The sequence below is a fragment of the Molothrus ater genome, chromosome 1 (assembly GCF_012460135.2).
Source record: "Molothrus ater isolate BHLD 08-10-18 breed brown headed cowbird chromosome 1, BPBGC_Mater_1.1, whole genome shotgun sequence".
NCBI classification, from domain to species: Eukaryota; Metazoa; Chordata; class Aves; order Passeriformes; family Icteridae; genus Molothrus; species Molothrus ater.
Genome location: NC_050478.2, coordinates 116,742,428 through 116,767,692, shown reverse-complemented (window position 1 = coordinate 116,767,692; position 25,265 = coordinate 116,742,428). Strand labels below are relative to the sequence as shown.

Sequence of the window (25,265 nt, the reverse complement as noted above, 5' to 3'; positions counted from 1 at the left end):
TGCCTGATGTGAGGCTAAGTTACCTCAGTTTCTCTCTGAATATAATTGGGCATTTATGTTTAATATAGAAAAGAAACTAAATAGTTGGTGTTTGATCTTTGAAGGGAGTAGTGTTAATAAAATAATTCTTTTTTTCATTAAAATGCTGAGCTGAATAAGAGTTGGCATGGGTCAGTGGTTTTTATATTGGTCTGAACTTTGTATAAAGCACAATGAATGTAATAAAAGAGTATTTTATTACAGCTGTAAACCTGCTGGCAAGCAGGGTCAGAGAGTACTTATATATAGTTCCTGTTACAAAAACAAGTCAGTCACCCATCTCATTACTTATCTTTCAGATACACCAATTTATTTTAAAAAACAATTGTGTTGATATTTAGTTTCTAAGAACATTTTTTTGTCTTTTTCTTTGATCAGTGTTGATAAATACATCTAACATTACTTTCAATTAGTATAAAGATAACTCCTTAGCTTATCACAATATTCATGACAAAGCTTCTTGCAATGTTCTTTACATCATGTAAGAAATAGTTTTTCTTGAATTACTGGGCCTGCATGTGGCTGAGCAGGCAAAAGTTGGTTTTTAGAACGGAATGCAGTGGAATAGATGAATGGACTTGAAACTGCAGCCAAGTGCCTGCCACCCTTTCAGTAGTAAAGTCAGGGGGCAGAAGAGCAGACCTTGAGCTTTGGAGAAGGCCACAGGCAGGCATCATTTTGTGTACATATTGATTTAGTTTTATATATGTATATGCATATCCCTCTTTCACTAAAGCAATCCTAAAACAACAGACTAAGCAATTTATGTCTTCTGTGGTGATGATGCCCATTTGAAACTTGCTACACATATGCTGGGTCAAAGTCTTTTGCAGTCATTTATTTATAGTTATGTGTATTTTTTATATATGTCTGCTTTCCATATGTGCAGTTTATAAGTGAAACCATGATTTGTGTTATGTCTTTGTGTCATCCTTTTACTTGTACGTTCCATAGGACTGAAATTCTAGAGTTGTATAGCATGGAGTGAATTTGCTTAGTACTAAGCATCAGGGAGGATGGTTTTAGTTGGCAAAGTGTTCTGAATTTGAAGTCTTACCCTTAATATAGTTCAGGTTTTAGAGTTTTCTTAGGCTATTTGAATTGTCACGTTGGTTCTGTGAGCTATTTTGACTAGTTTTGAAGCTCGATTTAGGAGAAATGCTTCTCTTGCAAAGCTTTTCTGCTGGCCATACTGGCCTCTGGTGGCAGTCTGGGAACTGCCAGGGAACAAATGCAAAGCATCTCAAAAATGTGAAGCTCTGTGTAAATAGACATCAAAGGGGAGCAAGGCAGAATTTTCAGCTAACTTGTAAGACAAATTAGATCAGGGCTTTTGGTGTTTGGTTGGTTTGAGGCTTTTGCTTAGATAATCATCAAGCTTCTCACAGTAATTCACAGTGAAATGGAGAGCAAATAAAGGTGGTAAAGTTTTAAAAAACCCAACCAACCAAAAAACTTCACAACAACAACAAAACCCACCATTGTTATTGAAATGTTTTGTATTCTGTGTAATCTTTATAATTGTATCTTCAATAATAATTTTCTAACTCTCACATCCATTTTTTCTTCTTGTTTTATTTTAACAGAGACTAAGCATGGAGGAGGCAAGAATGGAAAGAAAGAAGGCCTCTCTGGAAGCTCATTTTTCACCTGGTTTATGGTAATTGCTTTGCTGGGAGTTTGGACATCAGTAGCAGTTGTCTGGTTTGAACTTGTAGATTATGAAGAAGTTCTAGGTAAGAGTTCTAAATCTTAAGATTTTTCTAATAATGTTAATATGCATTAAATGAATGCCATTTTATATTTTTAGATAGATGATATGTTTACTGTAGTGTTTGCAAATTATCTACGCGATAAGAATAGGCAGTGTAGTTCAAAATGTATGTTTTAATGCTGAGCACTATTATAATGTTAAAATGGGGTTTTCATAAAAGGGTATGAACATCCTGTAGGATGTCTTTGTAACATGTATACTGCAGTTAATTTGAGAGGTCAGCTAAATATGCTTAAATATTTGAATTTAAGCTCTCAGAAACTCACAGCAGTGGTTGAAAGTAGGCAGTTAATGTTAGCTTTGCTCCAATGGACTGTGATGCCTGTAGGGTCAGGACAACTGATCAGTCATCCTCTCATGAGTGAGATGTTGAATGACCTCAGTTTTAAGCTTATAGCAGTGATAATTCTATCTCAATGAGACAATTTTAAGACAGTACTATTAATATAATATTTAAGGTTATAAAGTAATTTCTCAAATTTCAAGATGTATGTCCATAGGTACATCTGTTTTCCCTGATGTTGTAGGATTCAACATGCACTTTTGCACCTGGTGGCTTTACAAAATTTACACATCTGTCGGTACATGCTTTTTTTTTTTTTGATTTGGACTGATTTTTTCAGAAAAAAAATCTTCTGGTTTGAAACTTAACTGGGTCTAGTGATGCAAATAATGTTTTTTGTATTTTTACCATGCATGCAGCCAAAGCAAAGGATTTCCGTTATAACTTGTCAGAGGTCCTACAAGGTAGGATATTAGAGAAGTAAGCTTGCTTTACAGTGCCTTGGCTGAAAGTTTTGGTTTACTTTATTATGGTTTTAATTTTTCTTTAAGAATTACTCTTCTTCTGCAGTGACATGAAGCTCAGCTATTTCTCGTCTGTCTCATTCTTCATGGTTTTGAAGATGATATAATTCTTATTTCTAGGGAGTTACATTTTTGCACCAGTCTGCTGGTTTATCCATAAACAGATATGGCTCCTTTCTAATGGATTGCTTCCATACAATGGTGATGAACATATTTTTCTATTCTAGACCCAAGTCTAAATTTTTTCTTCCACAAAACTGATTTCTAATTTTCTAAGTACCATATTAAGAACTGAATTTCATTTATTTTGATAGCAAGAAAGTTCTACCTTCATTTAGAGAATGACAAGTGTAGTAAACTGTCAGACTATAAGGACACAAAGTTCTGCAAGCTCTGCAGAGTTTGATCCTGTTAAAAGTTGTGTCTGAATTTTATCAAGCCTATAATTAGATAACTTTCTACTAGTTTGGTGGTCCCAGGATACTTCAAATCTTGGACACCATGCTTCTATGCTGAAAATTCTCTTTTAATAGAAAAGGAGTTTTTCTTTTGCATATACTTAGGGCTGATAGAGCTGCAGTTTCAAAAACAAAAAGTGAGAAAACTGTTTTATTAGTCTAACATGAAAGGATAAACATCTTATTTTGTCTGCATGGAAAGTTATACAATTGTTGGTAGAATTTGTGAATGGTTTTCCTTTGTCTAGGAAGTAGGCTGCTTACTTTCTATAAACTTGGCTCTAAAAACTACATCCCTATATAGCTATCTCTTTCCCATGAATTTAGATTTGCAGGAAGCATGCAATCAGAAAACAAATGACCATTATTTTACAAATTTTTGTTTTATTATTTTCCCTCAAACATGTTGAATGTTTCTTGTGAACTTAAATTTTATTCTGAGCAAAGCATGTTAATGTCAAATATATATTACAGACTTTCTTTAACTCTACTGGCTGCAAAATCAACGCAGGAAAAAGACAAATATGTGTTTGATCTCAAGTGCAGGAAGTACAGAAAGAAATTTGAAATATTTGTAGTATTTCCCAGAAATTTAAAATGTGGTTAAGAATATTACAGCTAGATTGTTAAAAACAGATGGTCACAACCTAGCATTGACAGTCAACTATCACACATTGAAAACTGTGCTGGGCACAAATGGCCAAATCCCTAATTGTCTTTTCTTCCTCTCTTTGCACTTCTAGGAAAGCTTGGGATATATGATGCTGATGGAGATGGAGATTTTGATGTGGAAGATGCTAAAGTATTGCTAGGCAAGTACAAATAAAGGGGGAGCAATGTATATAGTTTAGTTGGCATGTTCATGTTTCGCTTTTTTATTTCTAAGTCAAAACAATATTTCTGGTTTGTTTGTTTGTTTTTTCCTAGTTTGAAAACTTAAATTGATTTCATTGTGATGGGTTTTTTCCTTAATGCAAGATGTAGGATTGGGTGTGTACCTCACAGCAATTCCTGTTCTTTTTCTTCTAATGTAGCAATGTTAGTGGAAAGCATTTAATCTTACAGAATGTTTTTGAAATTTGGTGGTTGATGCTACTCTATTGAATGTTGAAAGGTGGTTGTGATTATCAATAAAGTTATCAGATGCAGGACCTAAGATGCTTCTAGAGTGAAAACATTGTTTATGTTGACATGTTAAGCCAGGTCCATTTTAAAATTACTTTAAACGTGCCTTTGTACTTCTTAGATTACTATTTGTGTAGTGTATTTTTGTATTGTCTTTCCTCTATTCTGAATTCTTCACAAGTCTGTTCATTTTTTTGCCCTTCAGAAACAATACATGACAGTAATTTTTCTTCTCTGGCATTGAAACACTGGGTTTAGGCTTCTGTTCTTTGTAAGCTGTGAGATGTCTTTCTGCTGGCTGTGTATCTTCAAAGGGAAATTTCAATTTCTTGACATGCTTTATGGTATTGTTGTTTACTTACTCTTTTAAAGCACTGCCTTTTTCAGCTTCAATCAAGCCTTGGATAGATACTTCTTGCATACCTGATGGTAGAAATTTTAGTTAAGTTTACTTTTCTTTATATTTTCTTTAGTTGGTTTGTTCAAATTTAAACCTCTGCTGAGCGCACAAACCTGTAGAATTAAACAAATGAACAAAGCAACGAAGCCCCCAGCATAGTAACTAACACTTGGGCAGAGGACAAAATTGAATGTATCAAACTAGTCAAAGTTAGCAGTAGTTTAGGATGTTATGGTTTGCTATTTCAAATTCATACTCCGTAAAAATCACCTTGTCATAATTTTATTTTCCCTACTTTTATCTGGAGAAATAAACAAGTCTTTGGAAGGATGTGTGTTCATTTGCTTAATCCCTTCACGGTTTATAGAAATCCCATGTAATCAACTGAATCAGTTTGCAGTGGTGTGAATGTGAGAGTCACTCCAAAGAATCTCCAGCACTCTGAATAGATACAGAGCTACAGATTGGGTGTTAATTATAATTGGTGACTAAGATAATACTTGGGATAATTATAATCCTAATTTTTCTTTGTCTATTACATAGTGTATAGCAATTGGATAGCCTTTTCTTGACAGTGGTATACAGGCAGAAACATTCTGCTGCTTTGTTCCATTTCTGTTTTATGCAGCCTGATATAGCTGGGAGTTCTGCCAGTACATGAAAGTGTTTCTATTCTAAGCTTGTCTTATCATGCATTCAAACTTTGTACTTCAAGTGTGACCTTAAAAGGTCACATATAAAATTTATTTTTATTATTTTTGACAAGTTGCTTAGCAATACAATTTATTTTGATTTAAATTTGAGAATAATTTTTGCAGTATAAAAGAAATGATAAATTTTTAAGTTTTGTGACACTGAAAAAATTATGAATATAAAAAGATATTTCTTCCAAGAGCAGGCATGTTATATTATTAACTGAACTTCTCTGTAAGTTACAGTGCTTGTTTACCTTTAAAATTAAATATGAAATAAAAAATGAGCACCACAATGCAGACTGAAATTATTTCATTGATGCAGAAACTGGAAGACTGGATTCCCTCTTGAGGAATTTGTCTTCCAGAATTAAGTCATTGTAGTAAAGGAAACTGAATAGTAAGCCTACTTTCTTAATATTGAGTGCAAAGCTCCTTTTATTTGTGAGGATTTTGTTAGGAAGGCTTATTACTTTCTGGAATTTTTTTCTGGGTCAGAATGCCATAACAGCAAGTGGTTTCTCTGGTACAAAAGGAGTTATTGCAGTTTGGTGTTTAATGATAGGAATTCATATGCTTCTTTCCTCCTCTGTTCTTTAGCTATTACAGCATTCGTATTGTGTATTGAAGTTGTGATATGTACAGTGGTTTAATGTTGTCCACTTCCATAACTTTTAGTTTTCCCTACAAATTTCAAGATTTCATGTTAATTGTAAATATCTTTTAAATTTAAATTAATTTAATTAACATTTTGAGAAATGCTTCTACCAGCATGAGTTTATTTTGTATTTCAAATAATGGTTTTAATAATTTTCTGTACTACTTTGCCATATCTAAATAGAATAATTAAAATTTATTCTTTTATTTCTTGTTTGTATAAGGTATGATAGGATCTTTTTTATTTGTTGGAATCAAAGTGGGTTTCATGATTAGGTTCTCTTGAAGGATTTGTGTAATTTTCAAAAGGATGTGCGAGAAGTTTGTTCTTCCCCTCTTCCCTTACTCCCCGTTAAGAGAAGTAAAAAAAAACCAAAAAAACTCCAAACCACCTGCACCCCTCCAGTCAACCAGCCCCAAGTTGGTTGACTTCCCAGTTTTTGTCCACTTCACTCTAATTGTTCTCAGAAGGGTGTTATTCTTAGAGGGAGTGCTACACATCTGACCTTGCTTTACATCAGTACAGTGAAGCAGTGGCTTGAGTGGTATTACCAAAAAAGTGGCATGTATAGGGGTACCGATGTCTGTTGTAATAGTTACTTTGGAGCCAAGGTGTTTCTTGTACTTCTGTCCCTTTTAACAAGCAACAATATCCTTAGAAATTCTCCTTAAATGGTTGCAGTAGTTAGTACAGTTTTGGAACTGCAGCTACAGAAAACAATCCCTTTATTGTTCTTGTGCATTTAGTTCAGAGTAGTCCAGCTATGCAGAAAATGGCAAAACTCCATCCTTGTGTGTCAGCAGTCAAATGGTAATAAGCAGTAAAATTCAAGTAAGAAATCTTCTTTTCCTCTGGTTCACCTACAGAAGAAAAATATGTTTGCAGGCAGTCATGCTGAGATTGCACGTTCAAAAAATCTGTAGTGAGATAATAGGTGTTAAAAGAATGCTTTTGCACAGTTCAGCTGTTTAGGATAAGTTTCATGCTCTTTCCTATTTCTCTTGTGTTCTACTGTAGCACTTTCACATATTAAAGGTTGGCTTGTGCTCGTTTTCATAAGAAGAGATATTTACAGGAGAAGAAAAGCTTTGTCTTGTTAAATGCATGTAGGGAAGTCCTGTGCCCTACTGCTTGTGGTAACTACTTGAATGGACAAATATTTTGACTCCTTCATTCACTTGGCTTTAAGCTGTCATGTTAAGACTTCTCTTGAGATAAAGTAGCTATATCTTTTGAGTCCCTGCTCTAGTAGGGTATGGTTGCTCTGCTTTGGTCACCATTTTCAGATACTTGTTACGATGGTTTTGTGAGCTTATTAGTTTTTCCTTTGAAAAGCAGTTCTTCTTGATTATGGGGGTGAATGAAGATGAAGATGAAGAGTATTAATGAGTTGGCAGTTTTTCTGTACTCTTTGTTAGAAACCAAGATAAACATATGAAATTCTATGGTTTTTTTTCTTTAACTCAGGCTGAAGTGTTGCCTGAGGGTTTTTTTGGTTTTGTTCTTAGGTTTATTTTGTTAAATTCAAAGGCCATTATCTTCATCTTGGATAATTTTTGCAAAGAATTGTAGAGAAAAGATTTAGGTTTTGTTGATTGTGGGGTGGTTTTTTTTGACAAAGACTGTAAGACATATTCTTCCAATTTCTGTGGTTCCCTTTGGAGTCCTAGTATTTTCAAAAAAAATATGCTGCTGTACTCTGTTTTATAAAAGTAATTGCCCAAAAGTCTTATTCTAGACTTTATGTAATAACAGGGGCATCTGTACGATTCTGTACATGTGTACAAAAATGACTTCTTGAGATCTTTTGGGAGTAGTGTGTTGTTCTTTTTCTTTTGTTGGATTTTTTTTTCTGTTTTTTTTCCCCATTTTGTTTTTATATGAGATTCTGACAGACTAGAATGACAGAAGTATTAATTCTGCATTTATAACTTAGATTGTACTTTTAGGACTTTTAGATTCAAGTTTCCATTCTTATATTGAGATTTTGTTCTTCAATAAATATCCTTACTTCAGATTATGTCTTTATATCTTGTATTATCCAAATTTTGAAAACAAATTAGAATAATTGAGTACTGTGCATAAAGTTGTTTATAAAATTTAATTTTTATAGACCTAAGCCATGGAAGAAGTTGGAGAGGGATATTTATAATACCTTGATTGCCTTCTGGATTCAATCTGTCATTTTTAAACCTTTGGGCTATCCAGTGAAAAGTTAAAGAGAATGACTGGTCACTCAAGTAGAGGTTCTGGACATCCAGGTGCAAGGATGTGGAATATCATGGACTTGGAAGTTTCTTCAGAATTATCATTGATAATTTCACTATGTGCTGTAAGAAAAACGTGTTGAAATGTGTTAAATGTCTCTGCCATGAACTTCTCTATCTTGAATGTTTCATTAACCTGCATCTAATATTGCTTTGTAATCTGCATGTGCAACACGTTCACTTAATTTTACGTTTCAATAATCTGTCTTCACCTTTAGCTCACCTTTCTGCTTGTCTTTTCAAAACAAATGAAAATTTGTTCTGGTTAGAAGTGGGGGAAATTCCTCCCTCTGCAGCTTTAAAGCGTACCAGTAATTGTGTGTTGTTGTCTGGTCATTTTGTTGTGCTTTTCCTAGAATGGAAAATTTGAAATGTTATTTAGTAACAATTGTAAAACAGTGATTTTAATTTTAAAAACCCAAACAAATGTAGGCAAGACCTCCCCCAAAGCAGGAGGGGGAAAAAGCATTAGCCATGGCTTATTTGCACTTTTCAAATGCCATTTGGATCAGTAGGTCTTGTAACATAAAATAGTAACTTCCAATATTAGGGTCTTTAGCAGTGATGAGCTCACTCTTTGCTGTTCTGGCCTTCTCTACCTCAGCTCTTTACCTTGCTTTAGATTTTCTATATAACAAAACTTATACCCTGTATAGGCTACCTACTCATTTTTATCTGGTGTATCCTGTATATCCTCAGGTGTGGAAATAATTCCTGAGGATCATGTGCATCCTATAGAAATCTATCACAAAAAAAATTGGTTGAGAAACATGTTTAAAAAATGCAAAGCAAACAAACTTCAAATCCAGCAATTAGAGTCCTCACTTCTAAGCAAAATCAAAATTCTGCATGGATAAGAATGTTATCCTTAACAGTGTGCCTGTGAAGAGTTTGTTTATATACTCTTTGCTTTTAAATGTTATTCTCGGCCATCAGTTGCTAGCTCTCAAAATTGAACATAATGGTTTAAAAAATAAAGAAAACAAATTTAGTGATTTTAAAGTAGTAAAAGATTACTGATAAAGAACTGTCTAAACTAGGGTAGAAAACCTAAATATAAATCGATTTAGTTTTAGGACTAGGAAGAAAGGAAAGCAAAGCTACTGCTTTTTTTTCTCCTTTTTTTTTTAGTAAAATTCTGGCATAATATTTTGCATGTTTATTGCCCAAATTATAGTCTGTATTGGAAAGAATCAACTTTCTTAACGTCCTTCTATTTCCTAGTTAGCATTCCTGTAAAGACTTCTGTCTATGACAAGAGATGTCTTTCACAGATCCTCCTTTTACAGTTTCCTCTTTCCACCTAACTGCTGTCTCTTTTTTCCCCCTTCCCTCTCTCTCTCTTTCCTCTATTCTTGTATAGGCCTGACCAAAGATGGCAGTAATGAAAATATTGATTCCCTTGAGGAAGTCCTTAATATTTTAGCAGAGGAAAGCTCTGATTGGTTTTATGGCTTTCTCTCATTTCTCTATGATGTATTGACTCCTTTTGAAATACTAGAAGAAGAAGAGAGCGAAGCTGCAGATGATGTTGATGGTACGTCACAGAATGAAGGGGTTCAGGGAAAAAAGACTTGTGTTATTTTGGATTTACAGAACCAGTGACTGAAAGACTAATTTGATTGGCTTTCGAAAATGTCCATGAAATCATCAACCTTAATATAGCAAGAATTTATGGCATTAAGGGGAACCTCCCAAATGGACACTCTAAAGATTGAACTAAAGTTAGCCATGCAATGCTGTTTCAGTAGTTGAAAGCCTTTCAATAATTTTTCCATTTTTGTGACAGGATGGCAAGTATTATGCAGGTGTGTAAATATATGTAGAATAAAATGTGTATCTGTGGTTGTGTAGTTGGTTTCTGTATGTGCTTCATTTTGTGCATTTTGTGCACAAAACTTACAAAGCTTAAGTGTAATAATCTCTACTGTTAACACTATAACATTTGTCTTTTTAGCAAACATTAACTGAAGCATTTTGTAATAGCCTTGATGATAAAGTATTCTAGCATGAATGCATTTTGTAAATACATATTTTTATGTTAATCCTTAATATAGTCATGACAATGATAATTCTATTGTGAAATATAATTTTAATAAATAATTTATTTTGTGATTCACTGGTTTCTCAGATAGGTTATTTTTACTTGTTCAAAGAAAAGCACTAATTTATAAGTGCTTGAAAATTCTGCAGGAACATTTATTTCTAAGTTGGCTAACATCATGTATTCAGAAGCTACAGTGTCATATGGTTTATTCCCACTGATTTGTCTGTTTTCAAACTAAAACTTCAGTCATTTCTTTAATATGACAATCAAATCACAAGGGCTGTTCCAAATTTCTTTTAGTTTATAAGGTGGGCCTTCTGTGAAAGTGGGAAGCTATGATTATGTATTTCTAATGTAATACTGAATATATTAAAGACTAATTGGAAATTAGAATTTTATGTCTTCTATTCCTTGAGAAATTTAAGTATTTAATGTAGTTTTGCACATTTGAATCTTTTTCTTGTGAAACTGTTCTATGGCAGTTGTTCCAGAAATACTTTCCATGTATGTGAATTCTGTCTGCTATCATGAAGTTACTGGTATAGAAAGGGCAGTTTATAATTGTGTCCTGCAGTTTGTATCAGGTATCAAAAGCTGAAACTAAGCTGTCCTTTTAAAACATTAATAATGTACTCCAAAAAATTAATATTAAAATTGTATCAAATTGGTTTTTGTAATGCCTGCTTTGCTGAAGTTTGTATTGGTTTCCTATATGAAGATGATACCCAAGTTTAAACACTAGTAGTTGCAGGCTGAAATTTTAACATCTTTTTAAAATAAATAAAATTTCACTTACTTTGGCATGCCATTTTTAAAGCAATTTAATATGCCTGTTTGAAAAAACTTCCTCTAGATCGTGCAATTCAAGGTTCTATATAATCTTTTAAAAGTAATAAAAATGTGCTAGTGTTAAGCAAGTGAAATGTTGTGATGGGCTGATACTGCTACTCAAGTTTTATGAATTAAGTAGAGCCATGAGAGCCTTGGTCACATTTTCTTCCAAATATTTGGGTATTAGGATATAAAAAAGCTAACAAAATATAAATTTAATGGGTTTTGAAACAAGATATATGAAGTGTAAGGCAAAGAAAATAAATTAACAAACCCCTAAACATTATAAAAATAAATGCTAGTAGATCTGGAATATTACTCAGCAATTGTTAGCAAGTGCAAGAAACTTGCAGTGTCTGAGATGTAGGAAATAAGTAAGCTTGGGTTGTTTTGTTTTGTTTGAGAATTTTATTTATCTTAATTTAGAAGAAGATTTCTTCTTAATTAGAAGAAGATTTGAATTAGAAATAAGAGTTTCATCACTGTTTTGGGATAATATTACCTCTCAATGTGACTTACTAATTTGTCATATAACATTGAATTCTATTGTAGATACTTCAGTAATGGAAATAAATAGCCAAAAAGAGAAGGGAAACATCTGCTATAAGAATTCCATATAATGAAGTTTATACAAAATTTTTAAAAAATGAATTGATAAACTGGGAATATTTCAGGTGCATTTGAGGTGGATTGCTTGAACCACTAGAAGGCTAAAGGCACTGAGGTGATCAGTAAACAGAGTATTAGTTTAATGTGGGCTGCAGATATGAAAGGTGGGCCAACAGTTCTGATTTGATATCATGCAACTTCCTTGTTGGTTTTATTAAGTGTGTAGACATCTGCTCAAAAACAATTAGGTGGGAATGAAGAATTTGTCAGGGGAGAAGGGATGAGGGGTGGATGCAAAGACCTAGTGTAAGGAAATATCTTTGTCAGATACTTCCTTTCTGGAAAACAGTCCTCTCAGAAGTGTTCAGTCTTGCCTGGGGTTGTTCCTGTTGAGTTAACAATTGAACCCTCACCTGCGGTTCTCTCTGGAAGTTTGGAATAGAGGAGTTTGGTTTTCATGTATTCTCTTAATGGTTGTGTTTACAAGCAGAACTTGGCTAGTAAGGACAGTGATAAGATGTAGTTGAATGTTCAGTTATATCAGCATGGCAGGCTTTTTTGGTTTGTTTGTTCATTTGTTTTATAAAGGACATTTAAAAGCAAAAAACATTAAGCTGAGTATGATGTGCAAATAAGCAAAGAAAACTGAACAGTATCCCAATTTGCTTGTGAGTCTGCCCACTTAGTTTGAAATTAGTTGAGGAACTTGAAAACTAGATTTTTAGTTTGATTGTTCGTGACTCTAAAAATACAGTCATTACATTTTTTTAAAGTATTTTTAAAGTGTGGGTTGAAAGCTGTGGCATTTTGACTTCAATTATCTTAGAATAATTGTTTTAGAGAGCAAGGCTGCTGCTTTCTCCTGAAGTTTCTGGTTTGAGAATTTAAAACAGGAGAAAATTAGTAGCAAACAATGTTTTTTTGGAATGTGTGTTTTTTCCAGTGTGTGGAAAATATATTGTTTAAGTGATCAGAACTTGCTGGGTTTTATACCTGGCAAGGAATGAAGCTTTACTGATTTTATATTAAATTGGACATGTGGGTTTTATTAGATACCCTCATATACCTTACAATTAATTTATATTTAGTTTTCGGAATGCCAGAAATAAATATCTGTGACTAAAATTGTAGTCTTCCAGTTTGTCCAGTGCTTTTAGAAATCTGTGGGCTATTTTACTTTGTCATTTGTTGGTAAATGTTTGGTATTTTAATTGCTAGTCTTCAAACAAAATACTGCATTAACCTTTATAGCAAAGCTTTTTCTTGCTTTCTTGTGATACTAATCAAAATAAATTTATAGGGGTAAAAACTCTTAATACCCATGCATCTGAAATGGCCAAAAACTTTTGGAAGCTTTGAACCCCAGATTTCTGTGACCACCTTCAGCAGTATTTAATTTGAAGGTAAAAGAGTGTTATATGGCAGAGAGAAATCACAATGCTCATAATGTATAGAATAACTTTGAATTGAAGGGTATAAAGGGTACGGAGATTGTTTGCATATCTGTTAAAATTTTTATTGCAAAGATTTTTACCGGTATTTCCCCCCGCCCCCTTTAAAACATTTTCATTATGAGTTAGCCTCAATTGACTGACTATAGAAGAAATCAAATTTTCATGAATGTTATTGGTATATGTTGCATTTAGATGGCAGCATAGAAGAAGAGTATATTGACGCATGAGAAAGATTTTAATTTCATTTCATGGTCAGATGGGAGAGGTAAAACCCACCTGTATTGTAAATGTAATTTGGGAGCTGGGGAAAGCTGCTGTGTACAGATCAGTCATTTTGGAGAGATGTGTTGCTGAATTCCCTGTTTGGTTTCCATCAGATAAGCAGCTATCATAATGATGTCCCAGTAGCATGAAATAAATTAGGTATTGTCTTTCTCATGGTCAGTTAGGATGTGTGTCTCAAGATGAGGCTAATAAAGGCAAAATTTGCTTGTTGGTTTCTTATATCTGCTCATGCAGGATGCAGCATAAACATCCATGACTTCAGGGAACAAAAATGCTTTCTGCCATGTGTATCTGATCTGGATTTTCTTCTGACATTAGGCAGTTAAATAAGCAAGAGATATTAAAGCAACATGTGGAGAATATACTGAAGTTTGGTGTTTGGTTGTTTGAGGGGTTTTTATGCTAGTTGTATGAATTAAAATTTGCACTTGGAGAGTTACAGGCTTTGGTAAAACAAGCACTCTGAGCTCAGTTAAAGGTAAGTGGGTGTTAGCTTTCTGTCAGTAAACTAATTTTGTTTAGCAGATGACCTTGTATATCTAATATAGCATATTATAAATGCACAATCATAGTTATAATTATGTGCAGGGGGATATACAAACAATCATCTTTTCTTCTGACTTGCAGCTCTTCTGGAAAAGGAAAATAAAAAAAAAGAGAGAAAAAATGTTAATAATGATTTTGTCTTACAGATTTGTATTTCCTCTTTTAGTACTGCAACTTTAACATCTTTTGCTAATTTTTTGTGTGGCTAAGGAGGTTCTTGATGGAACATCATAAATTAAGGCAAGAGTTTGAACACCAGCCCTAGTGTTTTAAAACATGACACTTTATATTCTATTTTCCGGGCTTTGCATAAATTACAGAAGGGTAGCAAGTGCTGTGTCAGCTGCTTGGTGCTAACCTGGCCCATTTGCTTTCTGCAGTAAATGCAAAGTAGCCTCTCCCTTTTTCACATCTAAGTGGATAAACTACTTTAGTTAGCTTTATTTGTTTCCTGGTGCTGCAGGTTAAAAATATTTATGCAGGTAGAGGTTGTGGAGAAATTGACTTAGAGGAAATTTTTCACATGGCAAAGCCTTTTGTCTAGCAAGGCTATTAAAGTTTACAGGATTATTAAGTGAATAAAATAGTATTTGCACATGCCAGGTTGCTCAATATATTATTAAATATGTGAGTGCTATTTGTCAACATCTGGGAAACTGCTAAAAAATTGAGAGCTTTTTGCCTTTTTTTTTTTTGCAATGCTTATCTTTCTAAGTAAAAATAGTATTTATATATTTTTCTTCTGATGCTCAACTTCTAAATCTCTGTTCTCACTTCGTGGTTGTTTGTGGATAATGTTCTTGAATGTTTTTATGGGGAAAAATAGAAGAAATGACTGGACTTTGTTGCAGAATAAGAATGCTTTTAATATTCCTGAGCTTCAAAAGGTCAGTTAAGATAGCTGACCACCTTTAAGCACTGTATGAAAATGACCACTCTGAGAGAATTATTTAATTTATAGAATGACCATTGGAAGGAGTTATTTAAAAATATTGTAGACCTATGTTAACTTTGAACTCAACTTTTTAATTAACTAACTCAAATAATGGCCATTTCCAAACTTCCATTATACCCACGTTTGATGTTATAAATTGTATATTTTCTTCTTGCATTGCCAGCATTGGACATTTATGATGTGGGATTGAATGGAAAAAAAAAGAAGGAACTTTAAAACTAGCTCAAAACAATTGTGAAGCCGCTTGAATCGGACTTTAGAAAAGAGTCCACAAGTTCAACTACATGATTTATAGAATTCTGGACATTTGCTTGTGTGTCCCTGTGCTGTAATAGCCTAAGTCTTGGATGAATTCCATTAGGTGCCAGATTTTGTCACAAGCCCTGGACATTGCTATCTTGGAAAACCAAGTGGTTTGCACCCATCTTGCTTCAGCATAACTGGGGCTGACAAGTAAAACTTCCCTGGGCTGTAGGGATTTCCCTTTTAGGGATCATGATCGGTTGGGAATCAAGATGTAGCAGGATTTTGGTCTTGTGATTATTGCATAATACTAATGCTTTAAAATATATTATTTTACATACTTCTCTTGTGAACAGATGTATTATTATGTTAAAGTTTACATGATTTCTATAGTAATGTCATGAATTGATAATTTGCTGAGAACTTTAGTGCTATTCATTGCATAAAAGCAGAATTACTACTTATGTGAATATTTAACAAGTGGAATAACAGTAATCAGTAAACAAGCTATTTTGTAATCTTTCAACATAGTGCATATATGTTAATTTTAAAATAATTTGAAATATCTGTATGATAATTGTTGTGTATATTGATACTTGCAAAATTTTACCATTTTCTTTGTCAACATATGCTTTTAAGAGTATCTCAAAATATCCAGTAATGTTAATTCTAATATGAAAAGTGGGCAGAGGGTGTAAATTTAAATATGGCTTTATGCAACTTTTCTGAGTACCTTTTATTGTTTATATTTTCACTGATGATGTAAATGAAAGTTGGAGTCTATTTTTCCTTTTATATGAAAAAAAAAGTTAACTTATTCTTCCATACACTGCTTAGAAATAGTAAGGCCGAATAATGATTTTAGTCAAGTTAGAGCTCTGGACTTCAGCAATGGTGGTAATCTATGAGGGAGGAGCTCGAAAAGACTCATATCCCAGGTATGAATTTGTAAGGAAATTAATCTTAAGCCTGTATTTTCACTGATTAACCTTTTTTAAAACAATTTTGGCCATAATGTCAGCACTTGATATTTTGAAAACATGTAGTATAGAAGTTAGATGCAAGGTGATTACAGTGACTTTGCATTTAAATTCTTTAATTTTATAATTTCATTTTTTTAGTATAGGCTATTAGAGTATTGTTTGTTTTTTCAGATTAAATGTTTATATATGCCACAGTTTAGGTAAGTACTGTTTTCTGGAAATCTAAGCTCATGGTGCGGATGTTCAGTGTAGGTGTTTTGTATGTCTGAATGAGAAGCCTAGTGTTGAGACATAGGAATATCTCTTCTCATTTAATAAGATTATGTATGAGTTTAAAAATACATAGTTACTGTATCTTTTCAGCTTTTCTTTACTTTCTAGTTAGCTTTTAGATAGCAACTTACATGATTTTTGTGATTAAAATTGCTGTGTTTGTGGGATTTAAGTCTTAATCCACAGCATCATGATAGTGATAATCCAGTCTCTTTTAATGGTATTAAAAAGGGGAAGCTAAATGTTACTTGTAGTTTTGGAAAGGCTTCTGCCTTTATGCCTCTTGTGGTACTAGCTATAGAGTACAAGCAAGAGGCTGACTGCTCTCAGTTTGTTAGCTGCAATGGTAAAAGACTAACGGTCTTAAGGAGTTTGAAGTAATGCAGTTAAATATTTTAACTTATGAACTGGTAACTGCTTTTTAGACCTGAGAAATACCTTTGCCAAAACATTTATTTTCCTTTGGATAAAGAAACATATGTTGTAATTTACTGTAAGAAAACAGTCAGTTTATATACTGTGCAATACCTGTGTACTTGAAGGCCTTTTGAGTTAATATGTTAATAAAATACTTATAAAATTTTATAGAAGCATAAATTAGTGCATTTAAGAGGCAACTGGCAAATACGTTGCAGAGAAATCAGAGGGGGTTGTTGGTTATAATTATGTGTCAGCACTTGTCTGGAGAGAACTGAGCAATCTCCAAGTCAAGATGCTTCACAAGTAGCATCTGGTAATGTGGTACTTTTCTTTGCTTAGTCTTTCACATCAGTACTTGTGATGGTCCTGCAACTGAAGTTGCTTTATTTTTAATGAGTTAATATTTTGTATTTTTCCATAGCATTGTAGTGTGCTATGTAAAGTGAACTTTTTACATAAGATGGCAGGTTGGAAAATTTAATGTCAAGTTTATTAAATACCACAAATATGCTCATAACCTATTTCCATTTTGCAACTAATTAGGTGAGGAGCCAGGAGGGGTAGCCAAGAAAAAAACTAAACTCAAAGGTATTTTTAATGTTCTTTTTCATGCGGAACTTTATGCAGATAAGGATGTATGAAATGCATGTGCATTACAAATACCTACTGTGGGTTATAATGTTTACTAATACTAGCTATGTTGGCTAAATATTTTCTAATGGTGCAGCAAATATTGTTCTTGCAATTTCTCAGTATTTTCTTTTACTACTGATTGAAATTCAGTGGCAATGCGAGCGCTTTCCTAACTAGAAATGATATTTTGTTTGTGTGGATTTTTTTTACAACAAATGTCTTGTTTGGATTGTAAGTAGTTTATGATAACCTGATATTCTGCATGTTTTTAAGTAAGATTTTGCTCCGTATGAAATCCTCTTTGTTATCTTCCATGAATTCATGATACCATTACTATATTACAATTGGCCTTGAGTGCCTTAATTCTTCTAAGGCTGTACTTTAATGGTTTAATCTATTTTTTTTTTCCTGTGAGAATTGAAATTCAGGCAAAGTCCAATAACTTCCCCTTTAATATTATTTGCAGGATTGATTGCAACATTTTCTGAAAGCTTAGCGTGGGATAGCTTGCAACCAATTTATGCCATATATTTATTTATAATTACATTGCTGTATGAACAGGTCATATTGTTGAAGACAAAAAAAGCTAATTAGCAACAGCAAACACCAAGGTACCAGGTGTACTTCAGGTGTGTAGCTTTTTATATCTGCTCAGTTATCTCTGGGCACCATGAGGCTATGGAAACAGTCTCTATGTCACATTAACCACATACAAACTGCAAGGTGTTTTTTCCTAGCAGTATATGAAAAGTGCATGCTATTCACCATACAAACCTTCACGAGGAAAAACGTGTATTTGCTAAGGAAAGTTTGCTGCTCATTCCAGGGTGGCTTTTCTCAGCATCTTGCATCAAGTTGAAATTTTTAGCATTTGTTCCACATTGTGCTTGGTATAACTTGGTTGCAAACTGCACGTTTCAGAGACTGTAATAACTGTCACTTAGCAATTCTTTCCTGAGTTTTGGATTATTTTTCAATGTTTGATATGAGAATTAAAAAATGGCATATTTCAAATGTTTTATGTCAAAAACCATTTGGAAGGAAATATGATGTCATTCCCTTTAGACTGAACTATGTAATTGAATTGCTCACTCCACAGAAACGTTACACAGCAGCTAGAGGCAGACCTGCTTTTTTGCCTCAACAGACTGCAGTTTCTCGCAAAAGTCTGAATAAAAATACAGCTGTTTACATGTAGAAGTCATTATCACTTTCTTAATAATGTGGGAGTATTAATTTCAAAATTAAATGCAAATACTGCATACAGATTTAATGAAAAATCTCTGAATTTTATTGAATTAAAATTCCTTATTCTAGAGAATTCTATTGGTACTGACAAATATTTTCAAAACTATGGCAAAATGGAAGTAAATATTGAACATTAAACATATTGAATATAAATTTCAAGGCTTCTGTTCTTGTTTTATGACATATTATCTGTATACCCTGTCACAGCCAAATGTTAATTGAAGTAGAGAAGCACAAGTGACACAACTTCAAAAGTAAAATAAAGAAAAAAATGTTACTGATAACTGAAAAACAAAGTTGTAAGAACCAATTTACAATTATTGCTTTGATTTATTTCACTGAGTTTAGTCTAACCCAGCTAACTTTTTTGGACTTGATTTAATTCATCAAGACATTGCTGTTTCTTATTACTTGTACTTCTCAATATGTACTTCAGTTGCCTTTTTTAAGTCTTTGCTTAATATGAGGTAGCAATATCAGTAAACCATTGTATTATAAATTTGTGTAATAACGTTTGTAACTGTTACGCTCTTGTCCAAGGTTCAAAATTTATTCTGATTTTCCACGCTCACAGGCAAAAGTGGTTTTAGCATTCTGCAGAAGTTAGCAGTAAGATAATAGAGGCATGGTTTTCTCTAGATTAACACTTCATTTGGATGCAGCTGCAGTATAAGACAAGGTTATTTGCTGGCTGCATGGTGTGAGATCTTCCTAAAAGTTTAAAACTAATTTTTTTAAATTGCTTAAAGCTTAGGAGTTAACTATACAAGTTTAAATCTAACAAACATTAAATAATAATTTGATGTAAGCTTCTACATGGCTGTTCATGAGATGTGTTTTGGCCTAAGAATGGTTCTCTTATTGAACATTTCCTCTTTTTTAAATGAAAAATTAAAAAGTAAAAGAAGCTATTAAAGAATCACTCAAGAAGTTAAGGGAGAAGCAGGAATCCAAAAAGGAGGAAAATGAAGAAGAAAAAAAGAAAACCAGGAAAGGAAAAGATGCCACTGATCAAAAGGACAAGAAAGCTGTTGATATGAATAAATTAAAGAAAGATTCTGACAAGGCTAAAAGAGACAGAGGAAAGGAAAAAGGCCTAGACAAAAGTATGAAATCCAAGGAGACTACAAAAAGATCAGCCAGTGAAAAGGATGGCACCGTTCAGGTGGGGAAAAGACAAAGAAACAAAAAAGATAGTTAAAGGCAATCCAAGGAAGACAAGAAAGAAAAGAAATAAACAAGAGTTCCTGTTCTGCTAATGAGGAACAGACCTCAAGAATGTAAAATTCAGCATATTATATGAATGTAGTAAAAATGGCAATAAGAAAATAATGTTTTCTGGAAATAAGTGTGAACAAAGGCTATATATAATATTTTTTTAAAAACTGTTCAGTGTGTACTGATATTATAAACACAAAGCAGAAACATCTGCTGTGAAACTTAAGTATGTACATGTGTTAATGTGCCTGGCTACCAATGTGTATTGAAAACATTCAAATGTCAGATTGATGCCAGTTACTTCAAGTCTACTCTAAATATGGGTTTGGGGTCTTCTGATTGTTTTTTTTTCTTTCCATGTTTACTTGTATTTGCTTGATGTGGAGATGAAAGTCGAATGTTCTATATAAAATGCAAGTTTAAAAGCAATATTAACAGGCTTATCTGGACACATGTAGTGGAAACTCATAAAATATTTCTATTTCACAGAAACAACCAAGAGGTGCATTAGTGGACTGTAGTGTCCATTATTAACCCAATAAATGTAACTTATTCTCTGCCAAATTCTTTCCCTAAGGAAACTGGGTTTTTTTCCTGAAAAAACTATTTTGTACACAAATAGTCAAACCAACTTCAGAGTTGCACTTTATTGTGAGACCTTAGGGTATACTCAATCAAAATGTTCCTACATTTTGTCATTTGATCCCTAATATGTTTCTGGTTTTCTTCCATTCCCTATTTACTTATTTTATTTCTCTATATTTGTGTTGGAAATCTTGATTCATTATCACTTTTTTTATTCAACTGTGTCCTGATTTTTTTCCAAGTTTGACAGCCTTTTGGTAAGGAATACTGATGAAAATTAGGCCATCTATTTCATCATGTGATAAGTATTGTTGTATTCCAATTACATGTAAGATGTGATATGCTAGTACTACTCTATTCTGGTTGAACTTGTTTAGAGAACAGCTTGGGTATTTTGCAGCTATTATCTTCTTCAACACTTTCAAGTGCATGATGCTTCTATAAGCAAAATCTTGTGTTAGTTTGTTCTTACAGCTTCTGTATTTTCAGCATCAATGAAGGATTTATTCAGCAGTCTCATTAGAGTAAATAAAGTTGCAAAAACATTTCTGCAGAGATAATAGAGAGATTTCAGAATATTTTGAATCTATGGTTGCTGTCAAGTTTGTCTAGAAATGAATATTTTCCAAATAAATTTGAAAGCAAGTATATTGTATGGAACCGCACAATATAATTACACAGGATTCAGAACAACATTTGTAATGGAAGTTTAAGATTGTTTCTTGAGGTACTGCAGTGTAAGTTTCAGGAAAACAAAACAAAGGAGTGAAATTGAGAATGAGTATATATATGCATGTGGATGGTAATTTAAGATTGAAGTCCTGAAGGTTAATTCTCTTTTTGGTTTTGCTAAAATTTTGTGTATAACATTTGGCAATACACTTAGCTCAGCCGTTCCATACATATGTCTGCATCATGCTTTGATCCCTAGAGTTCTAAGGTGTGATAATAAGGTTAAAGATGATTTGATTTTTTTTTTTAGAGAAAATGAAACCTTCAAGCAGTTGTGAAAAATAGTTCAAATTAAAGCTGTAGAAAACAGTACAGTATCTTAAGATCCTGGCTGTGATAATTAACAGAGGTGATCTACTCTGAGGTATATTCTAAATACTTATAAATTCATGAAGGGGGACGGAAGAGATGTGCATTGTGAACATTACAATTCTTAGCAAAAAATATGAGAGAATGAAGATCTAATAAATGCACCTTCATAATGAACATTCTCTGTTAGGTTTTGGTGATGATAGATATACTTTTTACCCTTGCTCTGCTAAGTGTTAAAATGCATATTTGACCAGAGGAGCATTCAAATCACACTTCTCAAGGATGGTGGCACAATGGTATCATGCACATCACTTTTTATTTTCTCCTGTAATGTGCCTGAACTTTTAGCTGTGTGGGAGTGAAATTTCAAATGAATTGCTGTTCTGATTAACATATTGTATCTGTGACCCAAAGTTTTATGTGGTTCTGGAAAGATTGGGTTGTTTTATTTTTTCCTTTCCAAAGAAACTTTTATTTGAGCAGCACTCAGGGGTTTACAGACAGCCACAAAATAAAGTATTTTTGCTCCAGACATCTGTTGTCTTGTTGTATATCTCTATGAAGCATTGTCATTAAACTGAATGCAACAAGTCACCACATTAGCTCAAAAAATGCACCAGGCAAGTAAAAGCTAAATGCAATTTTAATAAACAGAGAAGAAAAAATAATATCTTACAAAAAGTAAATTATTTGGTATATTACCTACTTGACAAGATTGAATAGAAATCATTGTTAAGCACAATAGACGTGTATAAAAAGCTTGAAGGTTAAATTGAGAAATGTGCAAGTGAAACAAAGACACTCTTGTTGGTTCCTTCTTTCCTTTTAAGTACCCATAGTTCTTGTTTGGTGTGGAGTATTGGCTGTCTTTTGAAATGCTTTGAATTCATTTTTGTTCATGAAGCAGAGTATGTGGATCTGAACATGGGGGTGGCTTATTGAAGATACAAAAACTTATTTAAAGCAGTGTATGTGTAAAGTAACTGAACTGTGTTTGTGAAAGCAAGGTGGCTGTTTCCATGCTTATGGATTCTGGAGTGTGAGAGCAGTTAATATGACTTACTGGTTTTGTCTCCATCCTAAGATGATTGTAGAAGGAAGTAACTTCTTAATCTTGTAGCCATTAATAGTCCTGCAGGAAAAGATGAATGTCTTAATAATATTTTTTAATATTCTAAGTGGGTGGTTTTTTAATGACAGAAGAAAATTGGCCAAAAATTAAGTGTAAATTTGACATTTTTCTTTAGCTTCTCATTTTGACTCCAAAGTGGTGGACTCTTAGTTACACTACTTTTGGATGCAGCCCAACTACCCATCTTCAAATAATTGAAATTTAAATAATAAAATAAATATAAAATAATTTATTTAAATAATATTAAATAATAAGATAGACCTGATTCTGTTATCCTGTCACCATTACTTGAAATAAATACATGCTTTTCTCACAATGCATAAAATTATATCTCTACACAAATTTGGTTTGAGACATATTAGTCCAATTTGCATTGAGATATGTTTGACTCCAATAGAAATGTGGTAATTACTATTTTTAACTGTACTTACTTGAAATATATTTATCCACTTAAGAGTTGCTCTTACAAGATTGCTAGTACTACAGGAGTGTTCATTATAGTTTAGCCTCTGCTTTCTTACATTCTATCTTTTCTATTGATTTCCATATATACAGCTGTTGAAAAACTAGTTTGCTTTGGGCAGTGGTGTTTGTTGAGAAGGGAGTCTTACCTTAATTGACCTTGGATGTAGGATTATGAGCAAATGCCATTTGGAAGGGACTTTGGGAGATCCTTATTCCAACATCTTGCTCAAAACAGGGTCATTTCAGAGGAATGACCAGGTTGCTCTGGCCATTTCCCAGTGTGGTCTTTCAAACCTCCAAGGATGGGAATGCACAGCCTCTCTGCAGTCCTTTCCACTGATTTCAGTGCCCTCATAGAGGAGGGGGGTTGTGGGTGTGTTTTTTCTTATGCCCAGTCTGAACCTCTTGTAGAAGTTTTGCTTGAACCCTCTTAAAGGAGAGTTGAGAGGAGAATTAGTCTAATACCAACACATTCTTGACCATATGGTGTCTTAAGATGAGACATGATCTATCACAACTGTATCTTTATCTCCTGCCATGATGATGGTATTGATCGTTGCATTTATTGATTGCTTTCTTTTCATTGTGTTTTGATCTAGAAAGAGACTGTGATAAAGTCACAATCTTAGTGATAAAATTGCATCAGTCATACTTTTTCGATAGTCATTTAGTTGTCAAACTAATCTTAATCATGTCTTCTAAGATGTAGCACATGAATTTTAAGTAATTCTTATTATGTGCAGCTTTTTGTAAAGTTCAAATTAGTTCTTCATAGAACCTGTAAAATTTATCATATGAAGCACTTTTTGCCACTTATTTTAGGGCAGAAACAGAGAAAAATTTGCTGCCTTTTTTTTTACTGGATACTGAATAAATGTTGAGAATACCATAGTCATTTGTTCAGTTACTTTGAAATAAAAGCAAGTGCTTAAATTTCTGTCCCTTTTTACCTCCTCATTCTATGTTTGTCTTCTAAACATCTTTGTTTACTATCTGAATATGCTTTAGTCTTTTTGTATATCACTGTATATTATGACAACCCTGTAATTGTGATTGTTTGAATGCATTTTTGGAGAGTGTAACATCAGTTAATTTAATTGAAAGAACTTTCTTATGTTATAACTGAATCAGTTCAAAAAGGGCATAAAGTTAACTTTATAACTGAAAAATGCAGGCCTTAAAGAAAGATCTGTCCCAGCACAGCCAGCATCACCAGAATCTGAGGAGAATGTCCAGCCTGCTGAAAAGTCGTATGTCGAATCAGGTAAGACCTTTTGTCAATTTTAGATGAAACAAAGACATGATACTTCATTTGAACTATAGTTCTGTGTCATTAACATGCAAACTCTTTTATAGATTTTGTGTTGCTTTTTTACTGAAGTTTATTTAACAGGAATCATTGTTTATAACTTTGTATAAGTCACTGACCGTGAAAACTGTAAAATTTCATGGTTACTATTGTAGGCACATCACATCAGAATAACTTTCTGATGATGTATGGTTGTGGTTTAGATTGATTTCCAACTTATATCCAGCCAGAATAACAGCAAATTCTTCACCTTAAAAAGAAACAAAACCCTCTCAACAACCAACTTAGTAAGATAATAAAGTATTCACTTTTCTGCTAAAACTACTAATATATAATAAATACAATAAATGGAGCTCCTACTGTTAAAAAAATAATCTAGACATTTCTAAAGCCCTATTCTATTAGTGGGAGGTTTTACCATTTAGAGGGATTCAAGAATAAATATTTTACATGTCACATTTCACATGAGTGATTTTCATTAGTGTTATTCAGAGAGTACTTGTTTTTTCCATGTTATTGAAGAGGCTTGTCCTATGTGATGTTTATGTGAACCTGATGCATAAATATATAAATTTGGAGCATATGGCCAGTGGAATCTATGGAATATAGATTTTGCTTCAAAAGACTTGCATTACTTTTCTTAGGATATCAATTATAAAATATATCAAGATATGGTTTCCTGGTTGGGTGGGTTTTTTTATGTGTGTGTGGTTTTTGGTTTTGTGAGACCAGTTTTTCGTAACTGGTGCCATTTTGGATCCTTAT

At 33.2% G+C, this 25,265-nt stretch overlaps 1 protein-coding gene across 5 annotated transcripts in view; it reads left to right on the top strand.

Annotated features, from left to right (window-relative positions):
• ASPH (aspartate beta-hydroxylase) overlaps positions 1 to 25,265 on the top strand; it is a 123,238-nt gene that overhangs the window by 15,110 nt on the left and 82,863 nt on the right. For 3 of the 5 annotated variants that reach the window (XM_054518552.1, XM_054518550.1, XM_054518551.1), the window contains exons 2-5: positions 1,626 to 1,775; positions 2,516 to 2,560; positions 3,822 to 3,890; positions 24,366 to 24,455. In XM_054518552.1, coding sequence (XP_054374527.1) covers positions 1,626 to 1,775; positions 2,516 to 2,560; positions 3,822 to 3,890; positions 24,366 to 24,455 — 354 coding nt within the window. The remainder of the gene's footprint in view (positions 1 to 1,625; positions 1,776 to 2,515; positions 2,561 to 3,821; positions 3,891 to 24,365; positions 24,456 to 25,265) is intronic. The other 2 variants (XM_036397610.2, XM_054518553.1) reach the window with 1 other exon arrangement.